Genomic DNA, 15,989 nt, shown 5'->3' on the forward strand with positions numbered 1-15,989 from the left:
GGTGATACAGCCTCTGGGGGCAGACCCCCATTTTTTTGGCATTCCAGTTTGATTTGGGCAGAGGAGACAAATTTCCTTTTCCAATTTCCATTTATATATAAGTAAATATGCTGAACCATTGCAATGGATTCAGAGTTTGCAGTGATGCCAATTATGTTCTGCCTCGTTAGTTCACCGCACGGACCGTTTAACCTGGCAACAACTGCAGCCGGTTGGTCAATATCACACGGACTACAAACAGCCTACAACGGGAAACCAGGGCTCTTCCGCTCTTCTTCCGGAGGCAAGATCTCTGGGGTTTGCCTACATTCACTTAATGTAGAGTCTGTATATAGAGACTAGGCTGACTTAGGCCTAGTCTGCTGGGGGACCTCCTATAATACACCGGGCACCTTCTCTCCTTCTCTCTCTCTCTCTCTCTCTCTCTCTCTCTCTCTCTCTCTCTCGTATCCTATTACTGCATCTTGCTAACTCGGCCATACTGCATGTCACTAACTCAGCTTCTTCTCCGGAGCCTTTGTGCTCCACTGTCTCTCAGGTTAACTTATATCACAGCGGTGCCTGGACAGCGTGACGTGTGTGGTTGTGCTGCTGCCGTGGTCCTGCCAGATGCCTCCTGCTGCTGCTGTCATCATTAGTCATACTTCTACTGTTATTATACACATATGATTATTGTCACATATGTATACTATCGGACATTAATATATACTTTCAACATATTGCACCACAATAGCCGGAATTATAATTAATAAAAAATGCATGATGGATTATTTTTAATGCTTAAAACCAATAAACAATGAATTGAAAAATGTGAAAATCCAGAAGCATGTCGGCAGCAGTGATTTCCAATTTGAAAAAGACATTCTGATTTGGTAGAAATATATGTATAGCCATGTTTTTGTGTTCAAGGGGGAAATAAATAGAAGTGGTGTGAGGCTGTGTGAGATTTTAGTACATTACTTTGTCATTAAGATCAATAACATTCAAACTACAATAGATTGACAGGAGAAACTTTTAGGTAAAGGTCTGACCCATTTGTGTGTGTGTGTGTGTGTGTGTGTGTGTGTGTGCGTGTGCTCGTGTGTGTGTGTGTGTGTGGGTGCATGGATGGACGGGAAGCAAAACTTGTTTTGAAATTTTGTTTACAGACCTGTAGTTTGAAGTAGTGTGGGTGTGTGTGTGTGTGTGTTTGAGTATGTGTTTATCTATATGCCTGTTTGTCTTTGTGGGAATGTGTTATCGTCATTATCCATCACATTTTTAGGATGAATCCATGCACAGTTGAGAGATTATCCAAAAAATCCCCTTTTAGACTTGCCAAGACTGATCTACCTGTAGATCAACCTCTGCAGACCCACATAGCCATGGACAGGGCTGGTATATAATTACGAGAGTTTCTATTTTTCCGCAGAACAATCGAACACTTGTTGTGAACAGAGCGAACACACTGCCATCATGTCCAGGATCATAGGCGCTGCTCTCCTGTTCATCATTCTGGTCGACACCTTCTACAGCAACACAGGTAAATACAGAGAGAATTTGATTTGTTTCTTCATATCTTATAATGTAAAATTTAATCGCCAGCATCAACAACATCAGGAAGTGTTCTGAGCGGGTTGATGGGTAATGTATTATTGTTCCACATAAATGATTTCTTGTTATGTCTTTTTCCACTGTGTGCAGCTTCACATGCTGTATTTCATGTGTCCAAAGTGCACATCCGCAAGTGCAGGTGCAGAGGTGAGTGTCCACTCGTCCTTCATACATTTCAGTTAAAGATTTGCAGTGGTGAAAATCAGCATAGAAAAAGAGCCGGATCGCCAGAGCTGTTATGATACTGTGTTAATTTTTTATAGGCTGAAAAGGTTGGTTTTCCTCTGATTCGTCAGCCACTATACACAATGCTACAGTCTGTTGTCACAAAAAGCAGAAAAAAAGCATTTAAAGTGGTCATGACAAATTCAGTGACCACCTCTGTTTTTCATTGCAGTTTTTCCCAATGGAAAAATGAAGTGTCGCTACCCACTGTTTCCCACAAACCACTTAGAGCGACAGAATCTGATCAAATGCCTCTGTAGCAAAACAAACCAAAACAGTGAGTGAACTGACATCAAATGTGGGTGTGAGAGATTTTTTTTTTTTCTGTGTCAATATTCAGTAAAGATATTTAATTTGTTGCTTTATTTCTTGTTAATTTTGTAGAGTTTCCAGAGTTTCAGGCAGCCTGCACCACATGGCGTCCTGGTTTTCCAATCTCCCTGGTATGAACGAGTGGATTACGCAGAGAGAGCAGGAGAGATGGACCTTTAACACAGCTCATTATGAATCATATAATATCACACAAGGTCAAATGATTATTACATGATGTTAACCTTTACATTCCATTATGTCATGTCACATAAAATATTTGTAATATACCAGCCCAGTCTTATAGACATACGTGAAATGGACGTGCTGGCAACAGGAAAACAATGCCAAAGTAAAGTGAATGAGGATCTTTTGTCCTGGTGGACACATGAATAAGTATTCAGAGCAAGAAAGTCCATGTAAGGTGGGAGGGGTGGTGGATGGGTCAAACAAACATGGACTTTCATCCAGGAGACGGCCCAAGAGACCCAAATTAACATAGTAACATGACTTAAAGGACTTTATGTAACAGGTCTACTTTACGTAAGTACTTTACGTGGCTACAGAAAATACTTACGTTTATGTGACTTACATACCAAAACCAACTTAACTAAGTATTTTTTTTCTTTAAACCTACCCAAGTGTTTTTCTTTCCCTAAACCTAACTGAACTGCGACCATTTCACAACATTAACCACGCTGACTCCATGTTTGAAACTGCGACCGTTCATAATAGCATTGCTTTCGTGTTGCTGGCACATAATCTCAATACACTTCGTGCCCACCACCACATAATGTGTTAAGAGGTTTTGTCCAGTTCACAAATTTCTTTGTGATTGTATTAAATATACTATAGATGTCTGTCACCTCACATGCATTATAAATAAAGACATTTTCTATTACAGAGACTTTGTTTTTCTTCTTTGTGTGTGTTTGAATGTAAGTGGAACTCAGGAATAGCATGGCATGTTGGGAAATATGCTTATTGACTTTCTTGCAGAGAGTTAGATGAAAGGTTTGATACCACTCTTATCTGTACAGTCAGTGAGTATGAAGCTACAGCCAGCAGTAAAGCTTTCTTTTGAAATGGGCGTGAAACAAACTACTAACTTAGGTGACACATTCATCACAGTTTCAGGCATATGCTAAATATTACTTAAGTTCTGATACCTTTTGTATTTGTTGTCGAGTAGCCAAATAAAGCACTATCAGTTCTTTTATTTAGGCCTATTGTTCTTTTCAATAATAATTCACTTCATTCCCCCTTTCTTGTATCTCCTCTTTCATGCAGTATACTGTAGAAATTGGATTGTCATTTGTTTTGAGTGATGGATGTGAACCTTTCTTACCCACCATGAATGTCACCTTTGTTAATCCTCTGTATGATCATCTGTGTCAGCTGCAGCCCTGATGGAAGAGGAGACAGGTTTGCTTGATTAGGGGCGGGATCCACTCCACTGGGCCTTTCTTGTTTCACTCAGAGTGATGAGAAATCAGATATCACAGTAGAGATATTTTTTATGTAGCATGCTGATCTCTGGGAACCCTTACACATAGTGCAGTTTCAAGTGGCGGAATTTCCACTGCTTGTGCAAAATCTTCTCATTTGATCTAGTTTTCACTGAGCAGAATCCTAAAAGGAGAAAGTCTAATAAACATCAACACTTTTTCAAGGAAAGTTTTTTGTCCTTGAAATTCATACTAATACCCTCAATCAGGTGGTGTGGACCCAAGTCACATGATTTGGACTAGAATCACAAATTTGATGCCTTTAGACTCGACTTGACAAAATCAAAAAAGATTTGCAACTTCTAACTTTGCTTGACTTTTGAAGTTACACAAAGAATAGTGAAATCCAGGCAAGTATCAAAATAGCGAGCTAATGCTTAGCTAACATTAGCTTAACAGCTAAGGAAGTTTATGACAAATACATGCAAATTTTAAAAAGCAGTCATGACTTTGGTAAATTTCTCAAAACTCAAAGTTTAGGACTTGGGACTCAACTTGGGACATGTCAGTCTTGACTTGAGACTTGAGTGTAAAGCCTTGAGACTTACTTGTGACTTGCAAAACAATGACTTGTTCCCATCTTTACTCTCAGTGACATAAGCACATTATGAATTGTTTGAGACTCGAAACTCACAGTTTAGGACTTGGAACTTAACTTGAGACATGTCAGTTTCTTGGGACTTCATCAGTCTTGACTAAGGACTTCACCTGGGACTTGAGAGTTAAGACTTGAGACTTACTTGTGACTTGCAAAACACAACCTGGTCCCACCTCTGCTCTCAATAATATATGCACATTATGGCTTGTTTAGGGATTGAAACTCAACGTTCAAGACTTGGGACTTCACCTGGGACTTGAGAGTTAAGACTTGAGACTTAACCTTGACTTGCAAGACAATGACTTGGTCCTACCTCTGCTCTCAATGATATAGGCACATTATGACTTGTATAAGACTTGAAACTCAAAGTTTAGTACTTGGGACTTAACTTGAGACATGTCAGTCTTGACCTGGGATTTGACTTGGGACTTGAGTGTGAAGACTTGAGACTTACCTGTAACTTGCCAAACAATAACCGGTCCCACCTCTGCTCTCAATAATATAAGCGCATTATGACTTGTTTAGGACTTGAAACTCAAAGTTTAGAATTTGGAACTTGACTGGAGACTTGAATCGGGACTTCACCGGGGACTTGAGTTTAAAGACTTGAGACTTACTTATGACTTGCAAAACAATGACTTGGTCCCACCTCTGCTCTCAACGATATAATTGTTTTAAAACTTTTTGAGGACCCGAAACTCAAAGTTTAGGACTCGGGACTTAACTTGAGATATGTCAGACTCAGAGTTGGGTATAGTTAGGAAATATTAAAAACGCTGGGGTGTTGTTGTCATACAGTTGTCTACGGCAGCAGATCGTTCTGTGTTTCTACTGGTCAAAGTGACGGCTGTGATGGGAGAATTGGATCTCAGTGAAGGGCAGGTGGTCCATAACTTTAATTTTGGAGACAAAAAAATGTAGGCTTAGCACCCTGTGGTCCATTGCCCAATAGGAAATGTAGAATACTCAAAAGTACTTTAAAAGTGCTTGAGTTACTTTTCTCAGGGAGTAACGTTGGAAGTACTTTTAAAGTAACTGAGTTACTTTACTCAGGGAGTAACGTAGTAAAGTAACTGGTTACTTTTTTAGAAAGTAACGCAGTAACATACTTTGATTACTTTTAAAGTAACCCTTACCCAACACTGGTCAGACTTGACTTGGGATTTGACATGGGACATGTCAGTCTTGACTTGGGACTCAAGTGTAAAGACTTGAGACTTACTTGTGACTTGCAAAACAATGACTTGGTCCCACCTCTGCTTGATATGGTAAACTGTTTCATAAAGTGCTTTGTGATGACATCTTGTGATTTCTCGTGCCTCTTGCTCAACCGTTACAAATCAGGAGTGTCCAGTGGTGTAACTCTCAAACTAAAACACCTCTTCCCCAAAAAACTGATAAAGTAAAACTAACCTAACAAATATAATAGCACTGAGTAGTGGACTAAGATTCATGGTGTGTCTCCGAGGTCACTGACTAAACTTTTAAAATACTGCAGGTCGGCAGAGTTAAGTGTCATGGGAACACACTGCCTTGTTTATCCACCTTACCTGGCAGTTTCATGTTTATACCAAAACACTGCAGTCGCACAAAGACCACACACATGTGTGAAAGTCAAAGTGAGAAGACAGAAAAGCTCCACAGATAAGAAAACTGTTTCCAGTCCTTGATTTTCCTGGGATTTCCACACCTAAAGCCTTGGACAGGTAAGCCATCTAGTCTTTATCAGAACAAACCTGGTTACACATTTTCAGATAAACACAACTGATGTAAATCATTCTTCAGAATACAGCTAGCTGGCTCTGAGCCACACATGTAGCAGAGGTGGAAAAAGTACTGGTGGAATTTTTGTCTCATCTGAGTTTGGCATGTAGCTGAGGAGCAGAGCTAAAGAATAACTCAGGTCAGGAGACAGCAGTGTTTAATCCTCAGTGAGTGAGGGGCGTGGACGTTTGCACTGAGCAAGCACCTCACTGGTTTGTTGAGCTTATCTTTTGACTGAGAGATAATGGTTTCCTGTGGATTCTGGCTGCGGTCAGAATTATAGGTCATAGATACAAAGTTTGTTTCTCCGTATCCTCTTCTTTAAAGTGATGTTAATGTGTAGAGCTGATGGATTGCAGGGGGCAGCAATCAGCACATCAGCAAAACTTTAGATGCCAAATCAGATAGCAACCCAGATTCATATTAGTAATATTTACTACTATTTGTTTTGTCGGATATGTTTTGGAGGAAATATAAGTGTTTCCTCGATTCCTGGAAATATGAGGTGTTGAAAAAAATAACCCAGTCACATCAAACATTATACATAATAATGACTACATTTACTCATGAAGTGTACTTAACTAAAATTGTGACATATATGTCTACTGTACTTAAGTTTATTGATTTTATCCATTTCAAACATTTATATATACTACATAAGAAGCTTGTAGGTGATACACTGTTTTAAATCAAACTACCCAACTGGATATGAAACAGTAAAAAGTAGCATTGCCTTGATCTGATGCCATATTAAAATGCAAAGTCCATGACTAAACATCAATATATGATGAGGTCGGAGTGTGAATGTGTTGCATTATACCCAAGTTAAGGATCTGAATATGTCCTCCATCACTGGACAATCTTCCCCAACCTTATGCAAACACTTTGAGTTGTCTGAAAATATCCATAAAATATATACCGTAAAACTTCAATCAATAGCCCGGGCTATTATTTGCTTAAATCATTGAAATCAACAGGGCTATACTTGGGACAGGCGTCTACGGACAGGCCTTTAATTCCTTTCACACAAAACTGTTGCTCAGCAAAGATCGGGAAATACAATCAAATTGTTGTTAATTAAAGTTTTACAGTAAATAATAAATGTAAGGGTGTCCCTATCTTCTCAGTATGACAGTCCATTTATCACATGGTGATATTTTAATTGTGTCCCATCTCTCCTTCATGGTCGTGGGCGGCCAGTTCACTTATGTCTCGACAGGTGGTCCAGGTCCAGCCGGAGAGCAGGGTTCAGGGGCCAGGACAGTGGAGCACTGGCCTGTGTGAGTGCTATAAAGACGTGGGAGACTGTAAGTGTCTAAACATGATAAAGTATACAGTCTGATATACAATATGATGAAATTTACAGTGTATGTGACCATCTGCATTTCCTGAAATGATGAACCACTTCCATAAGATGTCACTTTTTTGTGGACTTTGAGTTGATCTACAGTACTCTGTGTGTGTGGCAGGTTGTTTTGCCCTGTGCTGCCTCCCAGTGTATACCTGTAAGGTGACCAATGCAGTGGGTGCCTGTCCCTGCCTGCCTCTGCTGGACTGTATCGGCTGCGTACCACCGGCCTCTCTCGCCATGAGAGCATCTGTCAGGGAACGATATGGCATACAGGTAGTACATCACAGAATTCACTTTTTCAAGAAAAAGAAAAATCAAAAACTACATCATATTTTACATGTTGTGAGAAAATGTAGTCATGATAAAGACTATGCTGTTGTATAGATAAACAGAGCTTTGTTGGATCACTGTTGAATTATATTTTGATTTTTAAAAGGTTGTAAAAACGTTGATTTCGCAATGTTGTTTCATAAGCTTTACACATTGTTTCAAAACTGTTTCAATGTTGAAACAGGTCTTTCTGAAATTTTAATATTTTATGAGAATTTTGTTGACCATCAGAATTAAATGTTAACATAATTTCACCCTCATTTAAACACTGAGGGTTGGTCGTGTGCCAACTAGGTTGCTTGCTTCCTTTTTTTTTTTTTTTTTTTTTTTTTTTGGAATCCCCAAAGTTATGCTGCCTTTGTCTTTTTTTGTAGACATCTTGAGGTTGAACCATCTTGTCTGAATAAAACTTGACTGGAACTGTCTATGTGCAAAACTGACAAGGGGTTCTGCTTTTATGTACAGTGTGAGCACCCATGACCAGTCCTGTGCTAAGAAAATAGAAGTTGCACATTCTGACCACATAGAGAGGATGATTAAAATGTGTATTGTGAGCTATCCCAAAATAAAAGATTAATCACATCATACAATGTCCACCCAGCTCAACATGTCGGTCCAAAAACTCCCACTGGTGCTCAGTTGGGTTGAGATCTGGTGAATATGAAGGCCACAGCAGCATTTTATACTCACCATACACCGAGCCCTGGTGCACCATATGAAAGCATCTGGTTTGATTTCTCCATTGATTTATTCAAGTTTTTCCTTAATTTGTCACCTGTTTGTATGTTTCTTTGTAATTTAGGTAACAGACCATTTAATATATAAAAAAATAAACAGCAAAGTGGGTCACAGCATGTTGCCTAAGTTGAGGTGACAGTATGTCTTTACAAAGTGTCATGGACATCTTTGGAACATTTACATTGTCTTTCATTGACTTACATTTCCGCCTGGCAGATATAAAGACAGATTTATACTTGTGCGTCAGCTCTATGCAGAGCCTATGCCGTAGCCTACGCTGTTGTGAGCGTTTCTACTTGTGTGATGGTGTGTCTGTATGACTGTGCAATTACACGTGCAAACCACTAGATGGTGGTGGGGTTTCTGTGAAGTGCTGTAAAGATGATTCAAAACACACATAACGTAACACAAGTACACAAATCAGCTTTGTTATAACTCGCTGAATTCGCAGACAAAGCACTTGTCTTTTGCTGGACACGTTTGCCCCACATTCAACATGCTAATGTTATTAGCACGAGCCTTTGGCATTTTACATTGTATAAATTAGCTTAGCAGCTAGCGTACATTTCGTCTACTCATATGAGGCCAGGAACAACAGTAAATTTAACAAAGGTAAAGTTATAAAATTCGTTGTCCAAACAAATAGAACATCACATACCTATGGCATTTTACATTGTATAAAGTAGCCTAGTGACTAGCAGAGATTTTCTCTATCCATATAAAGGATAAATCACACACAGGACTTAAAATGCTATTTTTCTGGAGGCTTTATTGTCTTCGCAATTTATTGTTTCTTATCTGTGCAATAAAAGTAAATAAAAGCTTTGTTTCCACTGAGGGAGATGGTTTTTATCTTACAAAAATAGCCAGGAGGTCTGCATCACCGTGATGTACATTTCTGGATTCGACACAGAAGTATAGTCCTGCTATTCTAACTGCTAACCCTGTCCATGTGCTTTAACATGTGGCGCCCCCAGAAATTTTTCATAGGGGTGACCCGATGGGTGCACTGAATATCTTGGTGTTGCACACCAAAACCAAAAGCCATAAATGAATTTCAAGAATTCGATTATTCTGCCAAAGTATATGCAAGTTAAAAACTATGTCAAAATGGAGAGTAGAATTGCATACTGATATACTTTATTTTCTTTCTTTCCAGTTAACATTTATAATTCTCTAATCTGTATAGACTGATACTGGTGCAGTTAACATTTTAGGTTTCACAATGACCCTCTTTTAAACAAGCCTTCCCTTCCCTACATGCAACATGGTTGGGACCAATGGATGCTTAAGGTTGGCTAGTTTCAGAAGATACTTCTACCTTTGCGTTACTTTAAAAAAAAAAATAGGGTGCCACAGCCTCTTAGAGACAATTATGTTGGCCTCCAATAATTTTTGCCAGTGGGGGGGTGGCAGCAATTCTATCAGGGTGCCCCCAGCCCCCTCTTGGGTGCACCACTGCCTTTCAATTACATTAATTCCATTTGAGAAATATTAGAGGTGATCGCACTAAGATTATCACTGCAGTCTGATACCATTTCAACATTGCAGTTAGAGTAGTTGGTTTCACAGCTTTGACAGCTAACTAACATGACAGCTTCATGTAGCTTTATCATTCTTTTCCAGTACTGTGACAGAAGAAGGAGGGACTGGGAAAATAGTATTTCCCGGACAAGTTTTCCAAGCCAAAGCTGGAAACATGAGAATTATATTTTTGATTAAATTCTTTCAGTCAAGTGGAGTGGCCCCTGTAGTTGTGATGTTGTGATAAACACTGTCTTGAACAATGCAGCTGATTGCGTACCACCACATTGTGTCCCCAGCTCAATTACACAGAGCTGCTGGAGCTTTCAATAATTATGATTGCTGCGGAGAAGATGGAGACGTTTCAGTGATGAAACACAATAACAGCGCACAGGGGAAATAGATGCAGCATCACGTAGGTGTGCCTAATGACACTGGTTATTACTTTAGCAATGCAAACGATGTCTTGAGTTTGTGTAGTGACACCAGATAAAGCTTATATGCTGAGGATGCAGTGAATTCAGGACGCATTTATTAAATTAATAAATCTGCACTAGAGCCATAAATAACTTAATGAATAAGCAACAAACTGTTAGTGCCTTTAAGATGTAGCAAGCTGCTCAGGCTGTCCACCCACTGCCTTGCTACTGTGCTGTTTATCCACACTAAACACTCACAAACCTGCATGCATGACCACAGATCTCAAGAGACATCAGGTCACTGATCAGTGCACATAACCAATACAAAACAGATGTTCGCCACACAAACAACACATGCAGGGGCCAAGTTGTGAGTTTGATGTTGGATAAGTGGAGCTGGTCGTTTCTGGGACAATGAAGAGAAGGAGAGATAAGGCAGGAGGTGGGAGTGGTTGGAGGCCAGGCAGGCAGAAGCTGGAGCGCTGCCATCGAGAGAAGGAGGTGGTTGGTAATATTTGCTCCTCTGGAGGTGGAGTGGGCCGTGGATCGCTGTCAATACTGCCGAGCATGAGCTAGGAATGTGCCAGAAGTTCTTATGAAAGCAAGTCCCAGCATGTAGGTTGTTTGTAAAGCAAGGCAACAATTCTCTCATTGGTGGAAGGAGACAATTCTGTAATGGTTTGTATCATGAGAATTAGACTGTGGTTTCAAACAGATTACTTCAGACATTTGGATATACGTTAAAAGTTCTGTTAGTGACTTAAAGCTGGGGTAGGCACTTTTGTGGAAAAGGCAAATAAATAAATAAATATAAAAATCATAGGAATTTTAAAAATACACCTTTCTCCTGCAGCTCTTCCCTCTCTGTCCTAAGCCCCTCCCACCACATGACCATGGGCATATGCACGTGCATAATACAGTAACCAACGGTTTTCCATACATTGATTTAATCCAAGAGCAATGCATTCACTTAGCCACACTGTCTCTCTCTCAGACCACAATTGAGACAGAAATTAACTAGTTAGCTACCTCATGGCCCCTTCACCTCAAGCCCTGCCACTATAGACTATCTTGCCAGAAGGAGAGCAAGCAGCAGCTCTGGAGACGGTCAGCAGATGTAGCAACTGGAATTCAGCCAGCTCAAACCCTGGCACTGTAGGTCACAGCAGGTCCAACCTGTGTACAAGCAGCAACAGAAAGTTTGCTGATGTGGTGGGGAGTTGGGAAGATCTGGGATCTGATCTCTAGCGCTGGTGTTTGCGCTGGCTAAATCTGAGTTGTAGCCATAGACTGATGGTCCATGCCTATGTAGTCCTTTGAGATGACATAGACCTATTGTGATATGAGGCTCCAGCTAGCTACATAAACATGAACTTGAATTAGAAACAGTTGTGAACCTTTGACCTTAGTTAGTAGAAGCATGAGCAGATAATGAGACAATAGGCCCCTGGGCACAGATGCGCAAAAGGCCCCTACACCTCCCCCTATGTAATAGCAAGACATACAGGATTTGTGGTTTTGCCTCTGTACATTGTTATTATGCATCTTTTAGTGGTTTTGTGAGTTCATTTTGTGTCTCTTAACTGTTCCTTTGCATCTCTTTGTGGTTTTGTTTCTTCCTGGTCTATGTTACAGTAATTTAAGTGACATTTTGCAGATGAAGGCCAGTGGGAGCTCTGACACTATGGGCCTCTGGGCCTGTGCATGGTAGGCACATTTGGTAATCCATCCATGAGCAAAAGGCTAAACTATTAGCAACATTTTCTTTTCATCTCTGAAACACTTGGCTGATACTGACACACGTTTTCTTTTGTTTTACGACCCTATTTCAGACTCTATTTTTCATACATCTGTCTTCCCTTTTTTTTGGGGGGGGGGGGGGTGCTTTCCATTGTAGGCAGTTGTTGCCAATACTGGAAGAGTGACTTTATCTGCAGGATTTTCTGCCATTGAATCAGGCTTTCACCATCTTGGATGCACACGTGAATCTGCATTTGTAGAACAGCCAATAGGAACGCCCTCTCTGAAATGACTTGTAATTGGCTCAAGCCTCCAGCAAGATTTTCTAAAGCCTGAAAGCAGAGCCAAGAGAAGGCAAAGTCTAGTTTTCTCTCAGTCTACTTGAATTACAATATGGTCAAAGGTTATTATGGGATTTTTACCCAATGACGCCAACCTGCTTATCCCTGCTTTATGTATTTCAAACCATGCTACTTGCACAGCTCTTGAGATGGCAGTGTTGGTTGTTCAGTCTACCACTTTGGTCCAGACTTAAACACCTCAACAACTATTAGATTACCATGAAGTACTCTACAGACATTTATGATCCTAGGAGGATAAGTTCTGACTGATCCCCTGACTTCTCCTCAAGCATCACTATGAGGTTGACACTTGTAGATTTGAATGAAATGTCTTAAATATCGAATGGATTTCTGTGAATTTTGGTACATCACTTAATTGTTAATCTAACACCTTTAACAGGTCAAAATTTTAATTTGTCTAATACTTGGGCTAATGACCAAATACCTGTAAACTAATGCCATCCCCAACAATCAATGACTTGTAGCTTACTTTATGGTAGTGACAGAAGCAAATGTCAGCATGCTAATATGCTAAACTAAGACAGTGAACATGGTAAACATTATATCTGCAGCATGTTAGCATGATGATGTTAGCATTTAGCTGCTGCTGTGCCTAAGTATGCTATAACCTGAAATGCGCTGTGAGTGCGTTGTAAGTGAGTTGACATTAGCATTTAGCTCACTGTTGTGCTTAGTACGGCCTCACAGAGCAGCTAACATGGCTTTAGTTTTGTTTGGTCATACTTCACAACTTAGTTAGCCTACTTCATAACTTTGCCCCTTGTGAATTTATTTTGTCTTTGTTGTACTTTGTAATTCTTTGATAGCTCTTGTTCTTTACATAGGCTATTTTATTTTGTACAGTTTATCAGAGTAGGCCCTACTTCATTTAATCATGCAACCTGCATTTATCAGTGTATCTTAGAATAAACCTGCCAAGTCATCCCAACATGTCAACTCAAACTTTAAGTTGAGACCATACAGTTTTCTGTTTATGTTTACTGTGGTATGAATGTATCTGCGTGCAAACTTTAAATCCCCAAACATGTTGCATTCGGACCTGTAATGATGTTTGGAGGCGTCGTGATAATTTTAGTCGTTAATGTCACCCTCCCACATTGAATTCCCAAGGGAGGCAGCGCAGCAGAGAGAACATGTGCTACTGAGCACATTGCAGGTCTGTTGCTCAAGAAAGACGAGCGTGTGCATCTTGAGATGTTTATTGTTTTTGCTCTTATGTGGCTGTGTACCAGCACTTATAACACAGTTGTATCAGAATCAAAAGTTGCATTCACATCCTCAGACCTGTAAAGATGCTTGTGGGTGGAGAGATGGTTTTGCTGGTTATGTCACCTCCAACATTAAATTCACAGATGGTAATGCAACAGTTGATGTTACCAGTTGCATCTGTTGTGCTTCATAAATGAAACAAATGCATTACAAATGGGCTGCAATAAAGGATGATTTTATTTTGATAATTTGATATTATAAGAGAATGTATGGACTTGCAGGGGACGAGTCTAGAAGTAATAGTAAGTCATCAAAAGTGACAGAAACTGGTCACTGGGCTCCAGCGCTGACTCAGTATCATGAAGGAGAACTCACATGCTCAGGCTGCACATGGAACGATAGGAGCTGCCTGTGTTTCTCAGACTTTATTGATTTATCAAATCTCACCCATCAACATTTCCATCTTGACATTACTGACAAGCTCTTTATTCTGGCTCCTGTTGCTAAGTGCAAAGACTTGGCTGGCACAAACTCACTGTCCTCAGAGGGAGTATACTTACTGAAACAGAGGAGCATAATTGTTACTGTTACACTGACAAATACACTATTAACTTCAACCAACTGTATAATACTGTACTGTTTTGCTCATTGACTGGTATTTACCTTTTTTTTTATAACAAGTGTTTGTCTTTGTTGTGGATTGTAATCTAACTAACTTCAAATAATACTGTTAATAACAAAGGATGTGAGTATAAGCTCATACCAGAGTACAACAGGGAAATGAAACTCAGATCTGCTGCATGGTATATCAGTAAAACTGCCTTTTTTGCACCTAAATGCAAATGTTCACCTTTTGTTCGAGCCTCCCACCTGTGTTCAGGCCTCTCTGTCTGTGTGTCTTACAGGGGAGTGTGTGGAGCGACTGCCTGTATGGATGCTGCTGCTATCCGCTATCTTGGCTCCAGATCTCCAGAGAGCTGAAGAGAAGAGCAGCATCCCACGCCTCCTCCTCCTCCTCGGTCAGATACACTTCTCTGACCTCCCTGCAGGGGGCGCACTTGGTCTAGGCACATGCGGCACTCCTGTGTTCTGCTGCAGCCTGCCCTCCAGTGTACAGGAGTTGATTTAATCACACTTCCTCTGACCTGCAGCCACTCCCTGTTACTTCAGAGAATTCAGCAGTAACAAAGACTGTCCCACAGCAAGGAAAGTTCAGTTTGTCCCATGATGAAGTGAAAGAAGTGTGAAAAATGTATTAGAATAGTAGAGCGGGGCTAATTTTGCATGTTATTATATTTAGCAAAATTTGCTTAATGTTTTCTTTCAGTGGTGGAAAGTAAATAAGAGCATATATTCAAGCCGTTTATTTAAGTACAAGTGTGAGATACCTCTACTTTACTTGATTTCAGAGAGAAATGTTGTAGTTTAACTTCACTACTACTTTTTTATCTGACAGCCAAAGTTACTAGTTAACTTTCAGTAGATTTTACTCACACAAAAAACATATATCAAGCTTATAAAATACATTTAATTGTTATAAATTAAATAAGTCTTTCTCAACCTTGTTGCCCTGTTACCCTTTTAAAAAAAAAGCAGTCTACATGTTTCAGATGTCAGGGTATTTCACATCTGTGACAGCACCATGAATGCTGAAAGGTACATACCTGTATTTGAGCAAGGTATGCCGCCATCCAGATGACAATGCCAGGCCAGATTCTGCATGCCTTTATAGTAAAAGAGTATGGGTACTAGACTGGCCTACCTTCAGTCCAGACTTTCCTCCCTTTGAAAATGTGCAGCATCTGAAGCACCTTATGCCAATTATGAAGCACAAAATACAACAACGGACACCCCGGACTGTTGAGCAACTGAAGTTGAATATCAAGCAACAATGGGAAAGATTTTCACTTTCAAAACTATAACACTGTCTGACTGATGTTAAGTGCTAACGTGTTGGAATGTGTTGCAAGCATCAAATTCAGAGTGACTGTATATTTACAAAACAAACAAACAAAAACAATAAAGTTGATCAGTTTTAACATATCGTGTCTTTGCACTGTATTCAGTTGAATAAAGGTTGGAAAGGGTTTGCAAATCATTGCATCCTGGTTTTAATTAAGTTTTACAATGTAACGCAACTGTTGGAATTGTGCTATGACTTTTCACAACATTTTTATGACATATTATGTTATGACGTTTTTTTTTACATATATACTTTGACTTTTTTTTTATAAAATACTACACTATTGTTATCTAAACATTTTTTGATGACACACTATACTATGGCTTTTTTGTAGCTTTTGATGACACACTATACCA

General features: G+C 39.8%; 1 protein-coding gene and 1 long non-coding RNA gene across 2 annotated transcripts; both read left to right on the forward strand.

Moving 5' to 3' along the window:
* The first annotated feature begins 1,270 nt into the window (after nucleotides 1-1,270).
* Nucleotides 1,271-3,029, forward strand: LOC144459813 (uncharacterized). Its single transcript, XR_013488591.1, has 4 exons — nucleotides 1,271-1,522; nucleotides 1,684-1,740; nucleotides 1,991-2,095; nucleotides 2,203-3,029. It is a non-coding gene; the product is annotated as an uncharacterized LOC144459813 (long non-coding RNA).
* Nucleotides 3,030-5,831: 2,802 nt separating this feature from the next.
* On the forward strand, nucleotides 5,832-15,707 carry LOC117246297 (cornifelin homolog B-like). Its single transcript, XM_033610152.2, has 4 exons — nucleotides 5,832-5,939; nucleotides 7,198-7,304; nucleotides 7,467-7,621; nucleotides 14,576-15,707. The coding sequence occupies exons 2-4, from the start codon at nucleotides 7,205-7,207 to the stop codon at nucleotides 14,735-14,737; spliced, it is 417 nt and encodes a 138-aa protein (XP_033466043.1). The 5' UTR covers nucleotides 5,832-5,939; nucleotides 7,198-7,204; the 3' UTR covers nucleotides 14,738-15,707.
* Nucleotides 15,708-15,989: the final 282 nt, after the last annotated feature.

The sequence above is a fragment of the Epinephelus lanceolatus genome, chromosome 22 (genome assembly GCF_041903045.1).
Source record: "Epinephelus lanceolatus isolate andai-2023 chromosome 22, ASM4190304v1, whole genome shotgun sequence".
Lineage (NCBI taxonomy): Eukaryota > Metazoa > Chordata > Actinopteri > Perciformes > Serranidae > Epinephelus > Epinephelus lanceolatus.

Coding starts and splice junctions, on each gene's coding strand:
- LOC117246297 (XM_033610152.2), top strand. CDS start 7,205: ATGTCTCGACAGGTGGTCCAGGTCCAGCCGGAGAGCAGGGTTCAGGGG. Junction 7,305..7,466: donor CTATAAAGACGTGGGAGACT/GTAAGTGTCTAA, acceptor TGTGTGTGGCAG/GTTGTTTTGCCCTGTGCTGC. Junction 7,622..14,575: donor GGGAACGATATGGCATACAG/GTAGTACATCAC, acceptor TGTGTCTTACAG/GGGAGTGTGTGGAGCGACTG.